The sequence below is a fragment of the Orycteropus afer genome, unplaced genomic scaffold (assembly GCF_000298275.1).
Source record: "Orycteropus afer afer isolate SDZICR_OR568_19922 unplaced genomic scaffold, OryAfe1.0 scaffold00364, whole genome shotgun sequence".
Lineage (NCBI taxonomy): Eukaryota > Metazoa > Chordata > Mammalia > Tubulidentata > Orycteropodidae > Orycteropus > Orycteropus afer.
Window position 1 is genome coordinate 2,268,114 of NW_006921951.1, and position 24,809 is coordinate 2,292,922.

At 36.7% G+C, this 24,809-nt stretch overlaps 1 protein-coding gene across 1 annotated transcript in view; it reads left to right on the top strand.

Moving 5' to 3' along the window:
- PALLD (palladin, cytoskeletal associated protein) overlaps window positions 1-24,809 on the top strand; it is a 578,399-nt gene that overhangs the window by 228,027 nt on the left and 325,563 nt on the right. Inside the window, exons 3-7 of the mRNA XM_007952894.2 lie at window positions 1,222-1,288; window positions 2,483-2,588; window positions 7,154-7,228; window positions 11,743-11,884; window positions 12,749-12,772. Of these exons, the coding sequence (XP_007951085.1) occupies window positions 1,222-1,288; window positions 2,483-2,588; window positions 7,154-7,228; window positions 11,743-11,884; window positions 12,749-12,772 (414 nt within the window). The remainder of the gene's footprint in view (window positions 1-1,221; window positions 1,289-2,482; window positions 2,589-7,153; window positions 7,229-11,742; window positions 11,885-12,748; window positions 12,773-24,809) is intronic.

Below are 24,809 nucleotides of genomic sequence, written 5' to 3' on the forward strand. Positions count from 1 at the left end.
AAAAAAAAAAAAAAAAGATGTATTCAACTTACATCAGAACTGACTTTGATGAAGTCCTCAGAACGGAACCCTGTTGTAAGCTGGGGATGATGTGTAGCAGTTAATACTAAAAGATTTTGAAGTAGCTAATTTAATAACACAAGTTAAATATATCTCTCAAAAGAAACATCATCAATATACTTGTAACCATTACAAGTTACATTATTTTAACTGTCACTTAAATTTCATGACATAAAACATTAATATTAAAACTTAAGTTTACATTTTGACTAAAAATCTGGTAAGCTAAACCCAAACATGTTGCTGTCAAGTTGATTCCAACTCATGGCCACCCCACGTGTTACAGAGTAGAACCAAGCTCCATAGGATTTTCTTGGCTGTAATTTTTATGAAGCAGATCACCAGGCCTTTCTTCTTCAGTGCCATTGTATAGGTTCAAACTGCCAACCTTTAGATTAGTAATTGAACACAAACAGTTATACCACCCAGGGACCTAAAAGTCTGGGGGTGGGGGGAACCTCACTACCATTGAGTCAAATCTGATAGATAGCGACCCCTCCTTGGGTTTCCGAGACGATATCTCTTTGGAAGTAGATTGCCCAGTCTTCCTTCTGAGGAGTGGCTGGTGGATTTGAATCGCCAGCCTTCTGATTAGCGGTTAAAAGTCTTAGGCACTATGCCACCAGTGATGTAAATGAATTTGGAAAGGAATGATCCAAAATCAGAGGTCTTATTAAAAAATGAAGCTGTTGTCATATTCTAGTTTATCCAAATCACAGAAAGCATCTTCTGATGAGTGAATAATGGAAACAATAATTCACACTATATAATTTCCTGAGAAAGGGTAAAATTTATAACCATAAGTGTTTTTCTCTCATACACACACATTTATATTTATCTCATATAGTTTATAAGCCATTCAGAGGTAAGTTATGATGTCAAAGTGATATAAATGAAAGAAATGATAAATCTGACACTGAAAACATAATGCTTTGAAGAAAATGTTTTATCATAGTTGTTCTTCTAAATAATTTCCTGAAAGCACATTCCAAGTAAAAATGCTTTGAACTGTTCTCTATTTCATTGTGTATTTAGGCCAAAAATCAGACTTCGAATGCTACTTTTTTTTTTTTTTAAATGAAGAACATTACTCTTTGAAAATATTATAGATATCACTTAGATCTTAACTTTATTACTTTTTTTTTTTTAATGCTCTCCCAGGTGCCAGTTCATCAGATTCTGACAGTGAAAGTTTAGCTTTCAAATCAAAACCTGGAGCTATGCCACAGTAAGTCCCTGGATCTCCACTAATTATCACTATTACAGAGAATGCCAACAGAATTGTTGAGGTATGAAGCCATGCTTCTGGTGCTTTGAAGGGAAAGGTCAACTGATGTCAATCAAGAATAAAATATTTGGAGTTGAAACACAATTTATAACTTACAGATTCAAACTTTCAGGTCTGCATTTCATCGACAATATGCCAAAATCTAACCATATAGGATATTACTTTCAAAGACAGCTATCTAGCTAGTTAGAAATGTACAAAAAGAGCAGTTATGTTGAGAATATAATCAATTCAATCATGACTAAAATGTAAATGGGACCAATTTATTTACAAAGAGTGAAAAATATCGAATTAGTCCAGAAAGACATTTTCATCTGGGTAAAGTCTATTTCTAATTAGACTTTGTACAAGTAAGTTACAAAATTTAGTTCTTTCATCAAAGACTTATGGATTATTAGTAAAATGTTAACATCTCAGTTATTTTTTGAAAATAAAATCTACTAGAAATATGCAGAGAACTCCATTAAAATTGTTTAAGCTAAAAATTTAAGCTAATAAATTCCTTTGATCTGCTAGCATATACCTAACAATTCTATCCATTTGCCATCAAAGAACCACTAAATATTACTGCTAAAAGACCTTAAAAGATCATATGGTTTACCACTTCTGATTTTAGATAAGGAGCTCAAATGTCATTAGGGTACATGACTGACTTGAGGTAGCATATCCAGCTATTTTTGGCAAAGCTGGACCTAGAAATTAACTCTTCCTACTCCTTTCTTTATTCCTCACAAAACTTTCTGCATTAAGAAAGACACATTTCCAAGATACTCACAACTTACCAAAATTAGAAAGCAAAACAAAGAACAATTCCTAGACTTAAGCTAGACAACCGAAACTTTGAGTCAAATTTAACATGCTAATCCTAAAGATTTCAAATACTTGCTTGCTGATAAATACTGAGTTTTTCCTAATACATGAGGTTCTTTGATATAGTTTTTATCCAATATTTGTTTTCTTAAATATTTATAAGGTACATACACTATGTATTCTAACATATGGGTTCCTATTTCTGAAGCACATACAGCTGAAATGGCTTTTAAAAAAGAAACTGAGCTATTTCTGTAGAAGTGATTTCAAAGAAAAGTTCTACCTAAAAAAAATCTGACTAACATTTCCCTCCTTACTTTCCAGAGCTCAAAAGAAAACAACTTCAGTTTCCTTAACAATAGGATCATCATCTCCAAAAACAGGAGTGACCACAGCTGTGATTCAACCCCTGTCTGTCCCTGTTCAACAGGTAAGTGTGCCTCAGATAAGAGCCCATGATGAGTCTAACCCATTGACAATCTTTTTAGTTTAAGTAATAGATCTTTACCTCTAATTAGTATATTCTTTTGAAATATTTTCTAAGAGGTAAAGAACTGAAAGAAAAGAAAAATGGTAAGTAAACTTCTCCCCTTTAACCTACTAAAAATCATCTTTAAATCACAGCTCTATCACCAACTAGTCAATATATGCATTTCAGTTGGAACTTTTCTAATAGCCAATAACCTCATAAGATGGTATCTGTTTTACTATAACTATCTTATTATTCCCACACATTTATACTCCCTTCCATTTATCTAAATTCACTGGCTCATTTAAAATAAATTAAAAGACAGGCAAAGACCACATGCCAACATCTGCTGTGGACTAATAGGCTAATAAATTCCTTGACTCCATTATGTATTTTTATCCTGTATTTCTTTTTAAGACTGCTTTGTCCAAGAAAGACCAATACTATGAACTGAAACACTAGAAGATTATTTTACTGAGTTTACTTTGCAAACAACATGAAGTTAAAAATATTAAAATACTTCCTAAATCAAATGTATGTTTCTTTGCTTTTATGGAATAATATCCTTAAATACAACACACTCATAGAGGGTTTCCCACACACATAGTCTTGAGTCATAAACTCATTCCTAACTAATGAGTATGTCTTGTGATTATAATTAGGCCTTCTGTCAACCTTTATTATCTATTGAGCACTCACAGGTGTTTTAGTTATTATAGGCTGTGATATACTCTATGATATGTGGAATATGAACAGCAGAGAAAACACATTTGAGTTCATGAACTTGAAAAGAATCAACCGACATAGGTTGCTTAGAGATGGATTATACAGCAGAAATTTCCTTTAAACCCTTAAATCAGCACTGAATTTATAGAAATATTTTTGATTAATGGACATCAGTGGAGCTTTGGTATTTAAGGTATAAAAATGATAAGTATTTATTGACTGCTTAGCATTGTACTAGCCATTTCAAGATAGAAAAATAATCATCTGCCCCATTCCCAGTTTATAATCTGGTGTGGAAAACAGGAAATATCCACATGAAATGTTTCATAAATATAACAGAATATATTGGAAATATATTGAGAAGCTAAACCAAATGGAAGAAATGACAAGATAAAAGAGCTGAACAGAAGATTTCAAAGAGCAGCTCGAAAAGATGAAGTTAATTATTATAATGAAATATGCAAAGACCTGGAGTTAGAAAACCAAAAGGGAAGAACACTTGTCATTTCTCATAAATGAAGACAAAATTCAAGCCTCAAGTTGCAGTATTGAAAGATTCTATGGGAAAAATATTGACTGATGCAAGAAACATCAAAAGAAGATGGAAGAAATACACAGAGTCACTATACCAAAACCAATTGGTCAATATTCACCCATTTCAGGAGGGGATATATGATCAAGAACCAATGGTACTGAAGAAAGAAGTTGAAGCTGCACCAAGGGCATTGGTGAAAAACAAGGCTCCAGGAATTGATGGAATACCCATTGAGATGTTTCAGCAAATGGATGCTGTGCTGGTGGCACTTACACATCTAGGTCAAGAAATTTGGAAGACAGCTACCTGACCAACTGACTGGAAGAGGTTCATATTTGTACCCATTCCAAAGACAGGTGATCCTACAGAATGTGGAAATCATCAAACAATATCATTAATATCACATGCAAGTAAAATCCTGTTGAAGATAATTAAAAAACGGTTGCAGCAGTATATTGACAGGACTTCCAGAAATGTAAGCTGGATTCAGAAGAAGGCGTGGAACGAGGGATATCATTGCTGAAATGTCAGATGGATCTTGGCTGAAAGCAAAAAATACCAGAAAGATGTTTACTTGTGTTTTATTGACTATCCAAAAACATTCAATTGTGTGGATCATAGCAAATTATGGACAACATTGAGAAGAACAAGAATTCCAGAACACTTAATTGTGCTCATGAGGAACCTGTGCATAGATCAGGAGGCTGTCATTCAAACAGAACAAGGGGATACTGCATGGTTTAAAATCAGGAAGGGAGTGTGTCAAGGTTGTATCCTTTAACCATACTTATTTAATCTGTATGCTGAGCAAATAATCCGAGAAGCTGGACTATATGAAGAACATGGCATCAGGATTGGAGAAAGACTCATTAGCAACCTGAGAAATGCAGACAACACAACTTTACTTGCTGAAAGTGAAGATGACTTGAAGCACTTACTGATGAAGGTTAAAGACTACGGTCTGTGGTATGGATTACCTTTCAACATAAAGAAAATGAAAATCCTCACAACTGGACCAATAAGCAGCATCGTGATGAACGGAGAAAAGACTGAAGTTGTCAAAGATTCATATTACTTGGTTCCACAGTCAACACCAATGGAAGCAACAGTCCAAACTTCAGATGACATATTGCACTAGACAAATCTGCTTCAGAAGACCTCTTTAACATGAAGAGCAAAGATGTCTCTTTGAAGACTAAGGTGCGCCCAAGCCATGGTATTTTCAATCACCTCATATTCTTGTGAGAGCTGGACAGTGAATAAGGAAGGCCAAAGAGAAGTTGATGCTTTTGAGTTGTGGTATTGGCAAAGAATAGCATGGACTGCCAAAAGAACTAATGAATCTGTCCTGGAAGAAATGCAGCCAGAATGCTCCTTGGAAGTGAGAATGGCCAGACTTCATCTGACCTACTTTGGTCATGTTGTCAGAAAGAACCATTCCCTGGAGAAGGATATCATGCTTGGTAAAGTGGAGGGTCAACAAAAAAGAGGAAGGCCTTCAAGAAGATGGATTGACACAATGGCTGCAATGGTGGGCTCAGGTATAGCAAGGATTGTGAGGCTGGCACAGGACTGGGCAGTGTTTTGTTCTGTTGTACATAGGGTCACTATGAGTTGGACCTGACTTGAAGGCACCTAACAACAACAACAATATTAGGGTGTAATCTAGAAGTCTATGTACAGAAAAACACATGCATCTAACTATATAAATACTATAGTTATGTAAATGGTACACTTTTAAATAGTGTAAATTCTACAGGAACACTGAGCAGAAGATAACATATCCCAGCTTTATAGCTGGAAGAATGAAAGTTTCAGAGAAGCGCACACACTGTGACATAATGCTTAAAGCTCTGGGACCACATGGCCTAGACTTGAATCCTAGCTATGCCAGTTACGAACTATGAAGCCTCTTTGTCACTAGCTTCTTTTCTGTAAAATGAAAATAACAGTACCACACATCTCAGAGGTTGTCATGAGGACTCAGTGAGGAAGTATTTATATGATCCTTAAAACAGTGCCTAGAACAGAATAAATGCTACAAAAGTGTTTGCTATATTCTTTGGACATAACTAGTGAAAAGACCCAGACCTCCTGAATCACAATCCATTAAGAAATTATACAGGGTTAATGAACAACATCCAGTACCATGCTGACATCTCTACACCTCTGCCAATGTTCTCAATGACATCCTATCAAAAGCAACAACACAAGGCTAGCTGCCTTCAGTTTGGACTCCAACTCATAGCAACACCCCGCACAATGGAATGAAACACTCCCGGGTTGTGCCATTCCTGTGATCAATTGGGGATCAGACTCATTGTGACCACAGGGTTTTCACTAGTTGATGTTTGGGAAAAGATCACCAGGCCTTTCTCTCTAGCCCATCTTAGTCTGGAAGCTCTGTTGAAACCTGCTTAGCATCATAGCAACACAAAAGCCTCCACTGAAAGACAGGTGGTAGCTGCATGTGAGTTGCATTAGCTTAGAATCGAACCCAGGTCTCCCATATGGAAGGGGAGAATTCTATCAATGAACCACCACTGCCTCGTGTGTGGCATACTTAGACTCATAATATCAGATCATTATCATCTTGAGGTAAGAATAATCACTTTTATGAAAGCTTAGAAACCCAGATTGTTTGAAAATTAATGATTGTACCCAAAGAAATAGTTTCCGTCCACTAGCCTGGGCTTCTTGTATTTCTCCAGAGATGAGTGCCATTCAGTAAGTGTTTCAGCACTTGGTTTTTTAAACATTAAGAAAAAATAAATAGATATTTTTTGCTCATTCCCAATAGTCTCTATCAAAAAAGAGTACAAGTCAAAATTAAGGTAGATGGATGTCAGTTAATTTACTTTACGCTCTGCTGCCAATAACTTACACTTTATATACAATGAATCCAGACTGCATTTGAAAATAAAATATAATGTCTGTGAGAACTTTTAAAAAGATCCCTGTGGAAGTCCCACACACAGAAATCCATTTGGTAATAGCATTTAAGAGCTCATGGATCCCTGAGGACCCAGGGAACTTTTACCTTGAATATCCTTTTGGATAGAGAAGAGTAACAGATGTGAAATGAGGAAGCAGAACAATGTCTGTACTGTAAGAGTAGACCAGCAAAATGATGTATGGTAATACTTTCATTCACTGGTTTCATTCAAGTGGAGCGATCTCAATAATGAAAGAGTTTTTTTAGCCCATCTTTTCAGCAATGTATATATTTAGAATTTGATCTATGTGTCCGTCTCTGCTTTTTCAGGTTCACAGCCCAACTTCATATCTCTGCCGACCTGATGGAACCACTTCTGCCTACTTTCCTCCTGTTTTCACAAAGGTCTGACATCTGCAAACCTCATTCTCTGAGTTTGCTTTGGTCCTTAAATTTCATTCATATGTAGCGTTGTGTAAACATTTTTCTTTTTTAATAAAATGAACAGATTAGTAGGGCTGATTATCATAGCTACCTCTACTGTGTTGCTATAACTTTGTGAAGGGCCTGGGTGGTCAATGCCCTGAAAAACCTTAAAACAGAAGGGAGAAGCCAAATCAGGTAGAAAACAGTATAACAGAATACTGCATAGGAAATTGCTTAGGAGATACTAGGAAGTTTAATAGAAATTAAAAAAAAATAAAAGACTTTACGAATTTTTAATTTGTCTGAAGTGGGTAATTTGCATTGCCAGGCTGAATGTAACCCATTTGACTGATCAAATCCTTAACTTTGAAATGGTTCCATGTAGCATTTCTTCTCTCTCTTTCTTTCTTTTTGAGAAAATTATTAAACTGTATTGCAAAATATTTATAAAGACCCAAATAAATGGAGAGATAAACCATCTTGTTGACTACGAGACTATAAAGACTATAAAGAACTCATCATTCCCCAGATTGATCCATAAATTTAATGCAAATCTAGTCAAAATTCCAATAGATTCTTGTTTTTTATTTATTTGTTTAATGTAGAATTTAAAGTTGTATGGAAGAATAAATGTCTAAGAATAGCACTCCTAAAGAAGGAAAATAAGGGAGTGTTAGGGAAGAGGTGGGATTTGCCTTCTGAAGTATCAAAATTTTTTCTAACAGTGTAATTATTAAGGGAGATACACATGTAAGACTAGACAAATTGGCAAGTCAATCGTAAGAGCCCAGAATGATACTCTCACACTTACGTGAAAGAGCTGGCACTGCAGACCAGTGGGGAAAGGAGGAATTCTTCAGCAGAGGTGAAAAAATACTAAATTGCACCTCACAGTTTCACAAAAATAAATTCCAGGACTAAAGACAAATGTGGAAAGCAAATATGTACATGAGGAATTTGAAAGGCAATAGAGAAGAACATCTTAGAGAATGATTTTTATTTTGTCCTAAGGTAACTTCATTAAAGGTCTTTTCATTAAAGGTCTTTTATTTAGGACACAGGCAACAAATGATAATACTAGTCAATAATTTTGATACTGAATGAACAAATACGAATAAATTGAAATAAAATTACAAGTCATTGTAATAGCCAATGAAGACTTTGATCCTTTGGGCAGGAAACATTTACAAAGGAGATAGACACTTCTATTTAGTATATAGTTTAAGAGTGTTGTGCAAGCACATTTGTCATGTCATCTCCAGAAACCCTGTGCTACTTGATATACTGTTATTCAACATAGTTGATTATGAGGATGCCAGAGCCTCTTGGTTTAAGGAAATAAAACTACTAGTGGCATCAAGGAAGGAGAAGAGGACATGAATTACTGCTTTTCCTCACCACAGGGCTTCTCTGTGGGGTGAATGTTAGGCAATTCCTCCTGGGCACTTAGAGAAATCCTCTAAAACTAGATGCAAAACCTTATCCCCCCCCCCCCCCCCCCCGGCAATATGGTTCCTGAGACGGCTATTCTACTAGATATTCCCTCCGGCCCAAAGGCAACTAGGCAGCATTTCTGTATGTTAACCACATAGCTTCATAAAAAGAAAAGTAAAACAAAACTCTGCATTTTTATAAAGCAACATAAAAACAATTTGAAGCTGTATTCACAAGAAGTGCAGAGCACACTCACTGGGCCTCCCCAGAGCCCTGGCCCTTCTGTGTCTGGACTGTGGAGGCTTCTCTGTTTTTTGAAGGATTACTCCTGTCCTTGCCTATATCTGCTTTTCCCTTTTTTCCTTTGGCAATTCTTCTCCCTGCTTTTCACAGACCTTTCTAGGTTTAGAAGATAATCCTGCCCATCTCCTCTGTGACTAAATTGACCTTAGCTTTGTTGCCTGTAGCATCTTCTTTGATTTTTCTCTTGGGCATGATGGTGGCAGTGGGTGGCAGGCAGACTACTGGCTCAGGGTGTGCCTCTATTTCCTTTCTCATATTACTCTGGAAAAGATTCCCAGGTTTCACAGCTGGTCAGTGGTAGAGGAGCTGGTGTGGACTGTGGGACTATGAATGGGATGTGACTATGATCAGAAGATCACCTCTCCCCCACCATGTGACATTTCTTCCCAAATCATTGGACCCTTTAGGAACCACTATGTCAGGTGGATTTGATGAATGACAAGAGATGCCCTTATATGAACCCCACAATACCCAAGAGTCCCAGATACTACCAAGAGCAGACAATCCAGAGTGCCAGGTATAATCGCTAAAGGTTGGCTCTCAGTCTCCTTCAGCTTCCTCATTATGTTCTTACAAGTTCTCCTGTTGTGGTTGTTGTTATGTGCCGTTGAGTCGGATCTGACTCATAGAGACCCCTCCTTGGGTTTCTGAGGTGGTATCACTACAGAAGTAGATTGCCCAACCTTCCTTCCGAGGAGTGGCTGGTGGGTTTGAACCACTAGCCTTCTAGTTAGCAGTCAAGTGCCTTAGGCAAGTTCTCCTAGTGGCTTACTATGTTTATCTGTGGCTTTTGCCAAGATGAAAATGTTTGCTCTCAGAGAAATGAAATTGTAATCCTGAAATAACTATGGAGTTTTGATTGAAGAATTCCTTGGCATCCACTAATTTCCTCAATCTATGACTTTCCAACATTGAACAAAATGCGTAATCCTAGAAAATAAATCAAAGTCTCCTTTGGTGCCTGAAAAAAACTCAGTCATGAAAAGTATTTGTATACCATTTATAATCTACCATGAATGACTTCCTGGACAAGCTAGAAGGCATTTAATAGATTAATCTATAGAAGCTGAATCCACTGAATGACACTTACCCTGCTGTTATACACTAAATTAGCTCTTCTCTGGACCCAATCACCAAGTGAAAATGTATGGAATTAAAACCAGAGCTTTTCTACATTAAAAAGAAAGAAAGAAAGAAATGTGGGGGGAGAGGGGAGCAGAGAATGTAATTGCAATCAGAAGTACTTAATAATCTTAACTCTTTCACTTAAAAAAAGTCTTGTTAAGTACCAAAATCTTATCAAGGGCATTTTCTGACTTCCTAATAATAGTTTTCATGCCATATTACAGACTTGAGATTTCCATAGGGCTTTAGCACACTCACTTGCAAACCATTTGCCCCATGATTTGTTTTTCCAAGGACATCGTTTGTCCCCTTAGAAAATAAAATAACAACAACAACAACAAAAATTTCTTAATATAAATTTATTTGTTTTTGTTTTTGCTCTATATATACTTGATTACTTATTGTGTTTGAATTATTTTAGGTGTTGTACATGCCCTATATGAGATCCAATACTGCATCAGCAGAAGTTTAACAGTCAAAAAGTTTAAGCAGCCCCCTTGCTAGCTAATCCTGAGGAGGAAGATAGAGGATACATGTAAAAGAGCTATTATAAACATTTTGTTTCATGTCATTAATTGCAATCCCCTCAATCTATCAATACTCTTTCCTGTTCCACCCTGGGTTCCCTCTGCCATTTATCCTTCTTTCCTGCCCCTTCCTCCATTCTGAACATTGTTTTGGGGCAAATGCTGCCCTTTTGGTTGATTTTTCTAAGGAGTATGTTTCTCATGGCTGTTCCTGTCACTTTATAGGCCTTACCATTGTTTGGCTGAAAGGTGATCCCCAAGGGTTGCTTCAGGTCCAGATTTGAAGGATGTCTAAGGGCTATAGTCTTAGAGGTTCCCCCAGTCTTTGTAAGACCAGTAAATCTGGTAAGGGAGCTAATTTTAATGATCTGATATTTAATAAGTTTGAAAAATTTACCTCTTTGCATTTATAAAACCAAAATAATTTCTAATCTGTTGGATTACAAAAATTTATTGGTCTGGAGTTGAGGGAGTCAGGTAGAAGGCAACAAGCCAGAAAGGAGGAAATGAAGGTCAATAAGAGAGACGTGCAATATGCTTTATTATTTTACCCAGAACCTCAAAATGAGAAAATACCAAAAACCCTCAGCTTAATAACCCTGGGATAGTTTAATAAACCTGGGCAGAAGTGGTGTGGGAGTACAAGAAAAGGTTGTAACATGTGAAAACAAATGCATGTCTTTTTTTCTCTGCTTATCTAGTTTTTCATAGGAATCCTCATCCATTTGTGGTATAAATGTTTTAAGAAGAAATTTGCATACCACCAGCTTACTTTAAAATGTAGATTGAGAAAGTTGTTACCATAGTTTCATAAATGTGAAAGGGTCAATGCAGATTTGTAGACAAACATTTCTACAGAGTTTATGGTAAACTTTACTGATTTCATTACATGAAGATTTGAAAACCGGATGAAAATCATAAAAAGAAAAAAAAAAGCAGATGATCAATGAATTTAAAGGTGTTTAGCCTTACCTGAGTTAGTGGTAATTATTTATAATACATATTTCATATTTTTTGTATAAGACTTGGAATTTTTGTTCTGTCTTGTGAAGTTGCTTAATAATGTACCAAAGCCTGAGTGGGAGTGTTTTTCTTAAATTTCAGGAACTGCAAAACATAGCAGCATCAGAAGGCCAGGTGGTGGTTCTGGAGTGCCGTGTGCGAGGAGCACTCCCTTTGGAGGTCAAGTGGTTCCGACAAGGCAGTGAAATCCAAGACTCTCCAGATTTCCGGATTCTACAGAAAAGTAAGGGGCACTACCCATGTCCCAGGTCTCCCCATTTTATTCTGTCCTTGGGAAACCCAAGATAAGCTTAGCCATCCATATGAATTGATTTGTATTTTCAAAGACTGGTGAGATCAGGTGACCTGTACCTCTGTTGGGTACAATAAATTAAAGCAGTGGCATTTGCTTGTGGACCTCTTTGAAACTCCAACAAAAATTATATATTTTTTTTTTCCAGAAAAATGCATATATATGTTTCTACTCAAAGTTTTGCAAATAATTTTAGGAGGTTCACAAGCTTCCTGTGGCCCATCCATGAGCTACAGTTTAAAAAAGCTTCTTTGTTTATGGTGTTACTAGAATGTGAGTTTCTATATTAATAAACAAATTTATCCACTATCACATAAGCAGTCCCTGGGTGGTGCAACTGGTTAAGTGCCTGGCTACTCACCTTGGTGGTTCGGACCCACCTGGAGGCATTTCACAAAAAGTCCTGGTCAGCTTTGAAAATCTATGGAGCACAGTTCTACTTTACTTACCTGGGATCACCACTGTTGTTGTTGTTGTTGTTGTTATGTGCCGTCAAGTCGAAGCCGACTCATAGCGACCCCTCCTTGAGTTTCTGAGGCGGTATCACTACGGAAGTAGATTGTAGATTGTGGGATCACCACTAGTCAGAATCAACTCAATAGCAACTGCTTTTTTTGTGGGTTTGTTTGGTTGATTCATTTATTATCATCATACCCACCTCTTTTATATTATGGAGTTTGTCTCTGTAAACATGTCTTTGACAAGATAATAGAAAAGTATAGGTAGGTTTATTGTCATTAACGTAACCCCACTCTAATGCTTTGTTTTGGTTTATTTTTTTCATATGGTGAACAGAACCAAGATCTACAGCTGAACCTGGTAAGAATCTTTTCCCTCCCTCCCTCTCTCTCTCTCTCTCTGTCTCTCTCTCTCTCTGTCTCGTAATGTACCTTTTGGGCTTCAATCGGTCTTTGTTTCTCTTTTAAAGCCATAAGCAGAACAATGTTTTTGCAATTCCCTGGAAATGTGAAACCCCCTTAAAGACAGTATCTTCTTTTTCATGGGGTCTGTATACTGCTTTTTACATCAACTTCTTTATTAGTAAAACATTAAGTTGCATTTGGACAAGAAGGTCAAGCTCAGTGACGAGACTTTTTAACGTATATTCTTTTATACCCAGAAAGCAAACTAAGCTAATGATGAAAAAACACCCTCCAAAATTCCAGTAGAAAAAATCCTGCATACTTCTATAGACCAAAATCCACTAACAACGAGACTGCCAGCTTAGAAATTGTGTCTCAAATGAGAGCAGCCCAAAGATGTACGCAGAATTGACACCCAGGCATTTCTCATTTATGTGCTCTGAACCATAAACTTTTACTGTGCTACAAACATGAAGAAAGTCATCTTGCCCTAGGATCTCTCTTAATTACCAGGTCATCTGACCTCATCAGAGTGCTATGTTATCCAGAAGCATGGTGTCCAACTGTGTTACAGCCTCAAGGTTCTTGTATATTTATGATTCCTCATGGACCAAAGCGGTCTTCTGAAAGAAAGCAAGAATTCTAGGCATTTCATTGTATGTCCTCCTCAAGGAAACTTTCTTTTCTATTTTTTCCATTAGTAAAGTCACTGGTTTCATTTATTTCTTGCCAAAATTGTAGAAAAATAAGTCATTTTCCTGTTTCTGCTGTCTGTGCCTCTACTTCAGCATCAGTCAGATCCTGCCGAGTGCCCTGTGGAGCCCTCACCTTGCTCTGTCCCCTTCTTCGGGGACTTGAAGGTGCTCTGTGGATGACTGCAGGTCAGATTACTGCAGCCAGTTCCGGATCTCTCACATCTGAGCGTTGGTTCTTTAGAAGCAGAGTGTGAATCTTATTAAGATCCAGAATTTAAGGGATGCTGAGTAACATCCTTAGGGACTCTCTGGAATTGATCTGGTGCTTTCTTGTCATGAGTTACAACTAGAGCATGTCTCCCTCACTTAGTGTGTTAGTCACCACATCAAACACTGTAGCCACTTTCCAGACTGTGGAAACAGAGAACTCCATATTTTGTCTGTGATACATCTTTGCATAAAATTGCGTAATGCTAGCTAGCTCCTTGATACATGCAACTTCAGTGATTAAATCTACTGCACAGTCTAATGTGGAAACCCTATAAAGAATGAGGGCCAGTCTTTTGCATTTACTATTTTCAGTAGATACAGATTGGTAGAATCACTGGGTAAAGCAAACAGTTTAGCTCTCAGCTACTAACTAAAACGTTGGCAGTTCAAATCCACCCAGCAAGGCTTCAGAAGAAAGTCCTGGTGAGCTACTGCCAAAAGATCACGGCCGTTGAAAACCGTATGGCATGCAGTTCTACTTTAACACACATGAGGATAGCATGCAAGTCAGGATCTACTCAACGGCAACTGGTACAAGTTGGTAAATATAAAAGTAGTTGCCGAAATTCCCTGTTATAAGCAGAAATAGTTTATTATGTGAAGAGAAATCTATAAAGCAGTTTATATCTTTTGAAGCTTTTTATACAAAAAAACAAAAAACACACTCACTTCCGTCGAGGCAGATCCGACTCATAGCGACCCCTCCTTGGGTTTCCGAGGCAGTATCTCTACGGAAGTAGGTTGCCCAACCTTCCTTCTGAGGAGTGGCTGGTGGGTTTGAGCCACCAACCTTCTGGTTAGCAGTCAAGTGCCTTAGGCACTACGCCATAAAACTAAAATCTTTGGCCAAAAGTTCTGAAAAACATAATTGCTATTGGAATAGATTAAGTTTGGTTTCAAAGTTGCCATTTGGATTCTGAGCAAATTCATGTAACTCTTTTTGCATCATATCGTTGTCTGTTGTCATCATCTACATAGGTTATGATGATTTATTAAATGTCTTCTATGATTTAGATGGGAAAATCACAAACCTACCATCATCTGAAAATTTGAAACATTGCTCAGAAACTGCATAGTTTAGTTTTGAGTATGTGCATGTTTGAAAATTGAAAACTGTTAAAATACAGAGGAGGAATAAATTTGGGTGAAGGAGGGAGAATGGCAAGATCTGCTACCTTCCACTCCCTTACCTTCCACGCTTACACCACAGGTATGCCTCAGGTTTCATTTATAGTTTGCTGTTTTGCTTCTAGAATATAGTTTTGATCATGAACATTTTAATAAAATTATCCCTATATAGTTGCAGAGAATAACCTGAATTTGCTTAAGATGCCCCGGTGACACGATGGTTAAGCATCTGCTGCTAACAAATGAAAGACTGGCAGTTTGAACTCACCCGGCAGTACCACGGGAGATTGACTTCTGTAAAGAAAGCAGCCTAGAAAACCCTACAGGGTAATTTTGTTCAGTCACATAGGGTTATTGTGAGTCAAAATTGACTTGGCAGCACCTAACAACAAATAGCAACAGAATTTATTTAAAGGCCTTTTGGTTTATGGTGCCAAAATTGTCAAGAAAAGAGCAAGATATGGTAGACCTTCCTTTTAAATCATAAATCCTAGCAATGCATAGAATTTTTTTTTTCTATATACATTGGATGAATTTTCCTATTTTTGTTTTCCCTGTTAGTTTGATCTTAAAAGCATTTTAAAAAAAAACAGAAAATAATTCCAGGCATAATACCATTTGCTAAAAACAAGGATTTCTTGGAAGAAAAAGATTTTAAGCAAATCTGGTGATACAATATGTGTGTGTGTGTGTGTATACACACACACATATATATATGTATATTCAAGAGGTGGGAGCTCTGGTAGCATAGTGCCTAAGGCACTTGACTGCTAACCAGAAGGCTGGCAGTTCAAACCCACCAGCCACTCCCCGGAAGGAAGATGGGGCAATCTACTTCCATAGTGATACTGCCTCGGAAACCCAAGGAGGGGTCGCTATGAGTCGGGTCCAACTCCACGGCACGTAACAACAGCAACAACAGTCAAGAGGTATTAAACATAAAGCACAACTAGTTTTCCCCTAATCTCTGATCATGTTTCTACAATTATATTTTCCAAGACAACACTAGAATAATACTAGAATTCCTGCTTTCTCTTTCATGGTGAAACATTAAAATGCTCTGCTTCAGGAAATCTACAATTGGCACATAGAGTTCAATAAAATCCATGATCGTATTTTTAAAACACAGCAGTTTGAAGCACGTGAATAAATCTTCAAGTGACTGCTTATGTGAGCTGCTGTGTAAGAACTTCAGAACAAAGCAAATGTTAAAACATATTTGTATTTAAACAATGTTTTGGCATGCCTGACAAAACTAGATATGATTCTTTTCCTAGTAGCCAAACGTTTTCCTTACATTGACCTTGAAGTTGCTATGTCAGGAGGAAAAATAAGTTGGACTCCTGTTTATTTTCCTTAAATGATCTGAGTGACTTATATCTAGTGGACCATTGAACTATTTTCCTAGTTGTTAGGGATTATCTGATGAATTCAGCCATATAGAATGTATGCAGGAACTGGCTTTCCTGAGACCTGTTTTTAGCCACTGTCAAGTGAAAAAGAGAAAAACAGACATGAGTACAATACATCTGAGGCAAGAGATAAATTTTATAAGACTAGATCAGTGATGTTTTCCAAAGGTGAACATAAATAGCCTTTCAAATTCAGGAAAATATTTGAGCATTCACATTTTATTACTCTCTTCCAACCCTCTTCTCTTCCTCTGACTTACTCTTCCTCTCTTCTCTCTAGCTGACTGGCTGGATGGCTTCCCTTCCTCCTTCCCACTCCCTCTCTTCCTCCCTCCCTTTTTCCTCCTGCTCCCTCCCTCCCTGTCTCATCCTCCCTCCTTCTCTCACCTTCGTCTTTTAAATCTCTTTTTTCTGTTCTTTTTCTCTGTCCTTCTTTTTCTTAGCCATGTGCAAGATGTTTTAAAGCTCTAGAAATAAAATTAAAACTCACTCTTTAGAGAATAGATATTTAGATAAGGAAGGAAATAGCAGATTCCCTCCCAATGCATTTATACAACCAAAACAGGTTTTTCTTGTCACTACTGAGTTGTATCTGTCTAATGTGTTTTACACTCCCCTCTCTGTCTAGACAGAAGTCAGCTTGCATCACAAATCTTTTCAGACTGTTTTGTGAATTAATAGCTAGTCAGCTCACTTAAGACCAACATCCGTTTGTCATATTACCTGCTCTGGGCTTCTTTGACAATCTGACTACACACTGATTGGATCCTTCAAAGACTAGCCAGGGGGAGGGGGTGGACACGTAGGAGACTCATTTGACAGCTGTTAATGCTCAGGCTCTTACTCAGCTGTCTGGAAACAGCCACAAACTGTATTGAGTTACTTCTGTAGCATTGTCTAATGGCATGTGTCTTAGTTATCTAGGGCTGCTATAACAGAAATACCACTAGTGGGTGGCTTTAACAAACAAATTTATTTTCTCACTGCTTAGGAAGTTAAAAGTTTGAATCCAGGACACCAGCTCTAAGGGAAAGCTTCCTCTCTTTGTCGGTTCTGGGGGAAGATCCTTGTTTCTCCTTAGCTTCTGTTCCTGGGCAATCTTCATGTGGCTTGGCATCTCTCTTCCCCCACCTCCGCTTGCTTACTTCCTTGTTTAATCTCTTTTATATCTCAAAAGAGATTCACTCAAGACATACCCTACATTAATCCTGCCTCATTCAAATAGCTAAAACTACGTGTTCACAAATGCGATTATAACTGCAGGCGTAGAGGTTTGGGTTTAAAACACACATTTTGGGGCACATAATTAAAGCCATAACAGCATGAAAAATTAGGGAAAAAATGACTTGTTGGGCACTTATGAAAGTATAGAATCTCCCACTTTCAATATGAATTTCTGTTGGCCAATGCAACCCATGTTAGATCTTGTACAGTAGTTGCCATGTTTTGTTTCTGTGATTTAACTAAGAAGTAGATTATATTTAGTTAAATATTCTAAGATGCTGGGCTGTAGAAGGATTACGATGGGAATGTTTGTCAAGGTCCCAATTTTTAACTGAGATTAAGCACAATTAAAAACTTAGTGTCAGTTCCAGGTTAAGATGGTGGGTTGAACAAAGGTGTCTATACCTGTGGTTCCAAAACAGTGTGCTAAGGTACCCTGTGACACACAGAAAACTGACAGAGTATTGTAATATTTTAAATTTTTGATGCAAACACAATGATAGTTGACCTTTGGTGGTTTCTCTACGGAAGTAGATTGCCCAGTCTTCCTTCTGAGGGACAGATGCTATATAAACCAGAGTAGTCTAGAGTTCCAACATTAGATCATATTATGTTCTGTTCTATGACATATCTATATGAAGTGGATGTTTTGGTGGCTATCTGATTAAAACCCAGGACCATATAAAAATCAATGTAGAACACGAAATGAGTCTGCCTATGTCCAAACTCTACCACTCATCTGCCAGTTTTTTGTACTGTGATGGCTTATGTGTTGCTGTGATGCTGGAAGCTATCCACTGCTATTTCAAATACCAGTAGGGTCACCCATGGTGGATGGTTTTCAGCAGGGTTTCCAGACTAAGACAGAGTAGGGAGAAGGATGAGGCCATCCACTTCTGAAAAAAGTAGCTTTTGAAAACTTATTGCCATTTCCAGTTCCAGGTTCACATGGTGGGTTGAACAAAAGTGTCTATACCTGTTGTTGTTGTTGTTATGTGCCGTCGAGTCAGCTCCGACTCATAGCGACCCCTCCTTGGGTTTCCGAGGTGGTATCACTATGGAAGTAGATTGCCCAATCTTCCTTCCAAGGAGTGGCTAGTGGGTTTGAACCACCAGCCTTCTGGTTAGTAATCAAGTGCCTTAGGCAATATACTTATGTTTCCCCAAATGTATGCCAATATAAACTATGACACCACAGCAAACTGACAAGGTGCCACAATATGTTTTAAATTTCTTATGCAAAAACAATGATAGTTGACTTCTGACAGAAACAAATCATTAATATAACACGCAAGTAAAATTTTGTTGAAAATAACTCAAAAACAATTGTAGCAGTACATCAACAGAGAACTTCCAGAAATCCAAGACAGATTCAGAAGAGGACATGGAATGAGGGATATTATCATGATGTCAGATGGATCTTGGCTGAAAGCAGAGAATACCAGAAAGTTGTTTATGTTTTATTGACTATGCAAAAGCATACGATTCTGTGGATCATAACAGATTATGGATAACACTAAGAAGAATGGGAATTCCAGAACATTGATTGTGCTCATGAGGAACCTATGCATAGACCAGGAGGCTGTCGTTCAAAGAGAACGAGGGATACTGCGTGGTTTAAAATCAGGAAGGGAGTGTGCCAGGGTTGTATCCTTTCACCATACTTATTCAGTCTGTATGCTAAACAAATAATCTGAGAAGCTGGACTATATGAAGAAAAATGTGGCATCAGGATTGGAAGAAGACTCATTAACAACTTGAGATATGCTGATGACACTTTGCTTGCTGAAAGTGAAGATGACTTGAAGCAGTATAGATTACATCTCAACATAAAGAAAATGAAAATTCTCACAACTGGACCAATAAGCAGCCTCACAATAAATGGAGAAAAGATTGAAGTTGTTAAAAATGTCATATTACTTAGTTTCACAGTCAACATCAGTGGAGGCAGCAGTACTCTGTATAGATAATATATTATTTCTTAGACTTCATGATGGGTACATAGTGGTTCATTTGTTTTGAATCCTTAAACAGTATATTTTAAATATTCTGTAAATAAGTAAATGAATCTTGTATTTAAAAAAAAAAAAAAAAAAAAAACTAATACAGGCATTACATTTATCCACACTGAATTTCCTCTTGTTGATTTTAGCCCAGAGTTTTTTTCTTAACAATTGTGTTAGTCAATCCATGTGGTTTGGAAGGTAGAATCTGGATTCCTTTTTGGAATGCTGGGCCAAAAAAAAAAAAGAGAACTGTAAAAGAAGGCATATATGAATTTGTACCCTCATTGCCCAAGAAACCTAGTAATCATGTCTCTGCTATGTAATTATTTTTTGAGTTTATCCAAACAAAATGTGGTTTTTTTGTTTGTATTTTACCAAGTATTAAGAAGTATATCCAAGAACTTGAATGGAATTCAGAGTTGACTTCTGAGAAATATTACTGTGATTAAATAATTTTTTGATAACTGAAAAACATAGTAAAATGTCAGTAAAAATAGTTTCTGATTTAGTCACTTATTATATGTTCACAAATAATTCCTTTCACTTAGGAAAATTGGATTAAAATGAATTATAAGTAGAGTTATTAATAACTTTAAGAATTTCCACTTATACTGGAGACAGTTTTTTGTGAAGATAAGTAAGCCTTTAACTCCCTTTATCTGACATAAGTTTCATTTCTTGATTTCTATTACTCACCAAAATTTATTTTGCAGATGTCTTAAATGTTCAAGTAAGATGCTACCAGATAAATATCCAATATTGTGTGAGGCTCATCTCATTTCCTTATGGCTTTCTTCATTTTTATAATGTCAGAAACAGAAACATGCAAGCTACAATGCTACTTTCTTGCAAGAAAATGTTAATCTTTTGTCACTGTTGGTGGAAGTTTCTAGGAAAAGAAAAACTGAACAATCTTTAGGGAAAATGCTTTAGGGCCCTGGACTAAAATGTTATCTTCAAACAGAAAAATGCATTAAGATTACTAAAAGAACATCTTAATGCTTACTTTTTTCTTTCCTTTTTTGTTCATTAAGTCTATTAACATTTTCTGGATGTTTACTGAGACATCAACTACGTACTTGCATATCCATTATTTTATACATTAGAGTTGTTGTTGTTGTTGTTATGTACCATCAAGTCGGCCCCGACTCATAGTGACCCCTCCTTGGGTTTCCAAGGCAGTATCACTACGGAAGTAGGATTGCCCAACCTTCCTTCCGAGGAGTGGCTGGTGGGTTTGAACCGCCAGCCTTCTGGTTAGCAGTCAAGTGCTTTTAGCCACTATGCTACCAGAGCTCCTTACATTAGAGTAGTCCTTTCAAAATTAGGATAAAATGCACTTTGTTCAATCAAATTCTAAACACACAAATGAAGCTTGTAAGAACATCAATTTTATTTGAGAATTCCTTTAGAAAACACTTTTTTTTTTTTTTTTTTGTAAAGCAAATGTTTGCTCTATTTTCCCCTCACTCTTAATTTCATTCATGCATTTATTTAAAAATATCTATAGGAGCTCTGGTGGTGTAGAGTCTGAGGCATTTGACTGCTAACCAGAAGGCTGGTAGTTCACACCCACCAGTCACTCCTCCGAAGGAAGACTGGGCAATCAATCTACTTCTGTAGAGATACTTCCTTGGAAACCCAAGGAGGGGTTGCTATGAGTCAGGACCGACTCGGCGGCGGTGAGTTTTATGGAGAATCTACTATGTATAAGATGCAGAGAATATGACAATGAACAAGGCAAATGTCTCCTGCTCTCATGGAGGTTATATTCTAGTCAGGGAACCAGGACCTAACTAATTGGTTACATAATAAATTATTTAGTTGCAATTGTGATAGTGTCTCCAAGGAAAGTAGGTCAGTGAAGGGACTGGGTCTGACTAAATCCAATCAAAAAGAAAGTAATATTAGGTGGAAATACAAGGCTAAGTAGGAGAAAAGTAAATGCTTAAGGAGAAAACTACAAAGACTGAAGTGAATGTAGCTTTGAGGAGCTTCTCAAGAGCCAGTGTGCACAACACTAGAGTGCAAGAAGATCCAAAAGGAGCCTTGTGAGAGGTATAGGCCTATTTATGCAGGACTTGTAGACCATAAGGATTTTGAATTTATCCTCAGAGTCATGGAAAGATGAGAGGGATAATAACATTTTATTCTTAAAATAGTCCTCTGGATTAGAAGGAATACATACACAAACACATAGGCTCAGGTTCTCTTAAGATGATGAAACAGCAGAAACAGCAACAACAAACACAAAAAATCGTAAGTAGTATCAGAAGGAACTCTTTAAAAGTCATCAAGGTCATCAATCCAAAAACAGATAAGATTTTGTCCTGCTTTTAAATAGAAGTTTCTAGACAAAAGTCAAACTATCATAAAAAGGAAAGAAGGTCTATGTTTACAGCTGAAGTATGCTCAGGTATTGTCTCATAGTCTGCATTTCTCTTAAGTATCACTGGAAACTCCCTCATTCTGGCTGGGGATATTCCAAGGTTGAGAGAAAGCCTTTCTAGAGAGCACCCAGCTCTGGGAAAATAATGCAGGGATATAGGCAGTGGATGTCTGTTGCCCAGACAGGAAGCACCTAGGTGCTACTGCAAGTTAGGAAGGCCTCACCGCTCTCAGCAACATCTGCTAAGAGGGAACAAAGATAATATACCGCTGCCTGAAGCCCATCTTTCAGGGGCAGCCAACATGTAAGCATTTTTTTTTTTCCCAAAGAACTTTTTAAGAGTGGGCTGTTGATTTCTTCTAATACCATCATATGCACATTACAGTATATATTTTTGAGTCTGTTTATATTTCATTCCAATTTATCATTTATCTTAGAGGGCACAGAGCCCATCTCCATGTACAGGTGAATTTCTAGTGCATTCTTTGGGTAATGAGGAGAGTAAATTTTTAGCATTAGGAAATTCTTTCTTGATCCAGACATAAATCTTTTCTTACCTTGTTTTACATCAGGTTCCTTGTGTTCTGAATTAGGAAGAAATGCAGAAAAATTAGAGAGAGGCTTTGTGCCCTAGAAGAAAAGAACATGCCTAAGGGAGGTAGGCTGCCTACCTTCAGAATTTCGGCTCTGATCTAAATTAGCCATGAGCTTGAGAGCATCACTTTGCATCTCTCTGACCTGAAAACATAAGAATTTGGGCTAGTTGGTCTCAAAAATCCCTTACAGCACAAATATTCTAAATTTTATGTATCTTTCTCTGGTTAAGTACACTTTTAATTCATTCTGTAACCATATGTATTCAATTTAAAAATCCCTGATCCCTTGTACCTCTCCAGATAGCCCTCACTTTCCAAATGATTAATCTTACGTGAAGCTCCAACTTGAATTACTTCCACACTTTGTATCTTCCTCTTCAGTTGCAAAGCCAAGGGCTGTGTACAGTGCAGATAAAAAACACCAGAGGATTACCTCATCTCTCCTTCTTGTGCTATTATTTTCCTTTTATTCAATAAACGTTTTAATCATATAATAACTGTGGACTTAAAATGTATGAGTATCTAAAAGATAAATGCATCCTTCATCTGGGAAACTTTTTCTTAATATGCCTAATGAATCTAGTCAGGATTAATTGATATTTATGGCAAATAATTGGAAGTAAAGATTCTGCTAATATTGAATGGCTTTGATTTCTACTTATGTAGAACACTGGAAGTTAGAAAATCCTGTAGAGTGTTTATCCATATAAACCTATATTGGTTGCACCAAGTAAATCTTTTAAAGGTATGTCTTGATCATAAAATTTATAAACTTGTGTTATTCACTGGTGAGACCTGGAATGATCTCTTGAAAGTCAGTTGCTATCATCATAAGTCAGAGAAGGCTCAAAGTAGATAAACGACCTGCTGCAGAGTCATCCACAAGAACACATTATATTGCCCCAAAACACATTCCAGATAATTAGGAAGAAACTAAGGTTGGGCTTTTAATTAGCCAATAATTTGCATTGATGTTCATAGCACAGGAAGACTTCAGTGATGCCATCACTTCAAAAAGGAAAATGATTTCATTCTACTTGAACCAAATAGGCTTCCTTTCAACAGAGTATGAAGAACACCAAGTATCTCGTAATTGAAATAAAAACCATTGAGCTTTCTTGAGATTGATACTTCTTTGTGCTTTTCATGTATGATGTGCAAATGAAAAAATATGGAGTCTGAAATAATCTATATACTTATGTAACTAGATATTTCCACCGTCTCTTTACAGCAAATTCTGTTGTACAGTTATCAGCTGAAATGTATGTATTTCAAGTCCCTACTTTAAATTCAAGTTGAAGCTTTATGAAAATTTTTAATATAATAATACAGGAAACTAGTCTTTTTTTAATTGCTTCTGTAGGAAAGGTTGCAAAGCAATCAAGAAGATTAGGGTGGCAGAAAAGATACTGTCTTAATGATTATAGGTTAATTACAATACATCTAATATTTGATTAATTTTAAAAGATACTGCATAATAAACTAGAATTTTATTTTCTGTGAAAGTCTGAAATAAGTATTACAAATACCAGGAATTTTAGAATTGTTTAAAAAGCTTAATTCTGTATTATATTTCCTCCTTCTACTCTATATTCCAAGATTTTTTTTGTATAAAATAGAACTTCCTGATGGACATTTTCATTTGCAACTGACTTTACTGCCTTTTAAAGACAGCACAACTTTGATGGAAAAAAAGAAGGTGCAATAATAAAATATCTTATTTGCATGTGAGTATTAAGAGTGTGAATTAGGGAGTTGGAATAGGTTTGAGGATGTTCTAATCCACTTCCTTATAAGAAGATACACCCTATCTCTTCAAGGTTACAAACAACTTATAATTTTATCATTCCTATCTAAGAATCATTTGTCTTCCTATCTGCAGGAAAGACCTGAAGTATTAGAGATAGAGATACTCTTAAAAATACTTACCAAGTAAATGGATGAATTCCAAAAGATTCTAAAAGTTGTTCACAGAAGGAGGTTTCAGATTTTATCTCAAAAAACTTTCTCCTGTCTTCCACCTTCTATTAAGAAATCTTCCTATTCATCTAATCTGTCTTACTCTCTCTTACTGTAATTTTGGACCATTTCTTCTTGTTCTTTTGGAAAGATGGAAATTAATTGAGTGATGTCTTTCTTATATTAATTTATTTGTGTTTATAGTAATTTTAACAGTGTTTCATTTAATGTAGACAGCCACTTAGCATTTGTCATTGTTGTTGTTATGTTCCATCGAGTCAGACCCAACTCATAGTGACCCCTTCTTGGGTTTC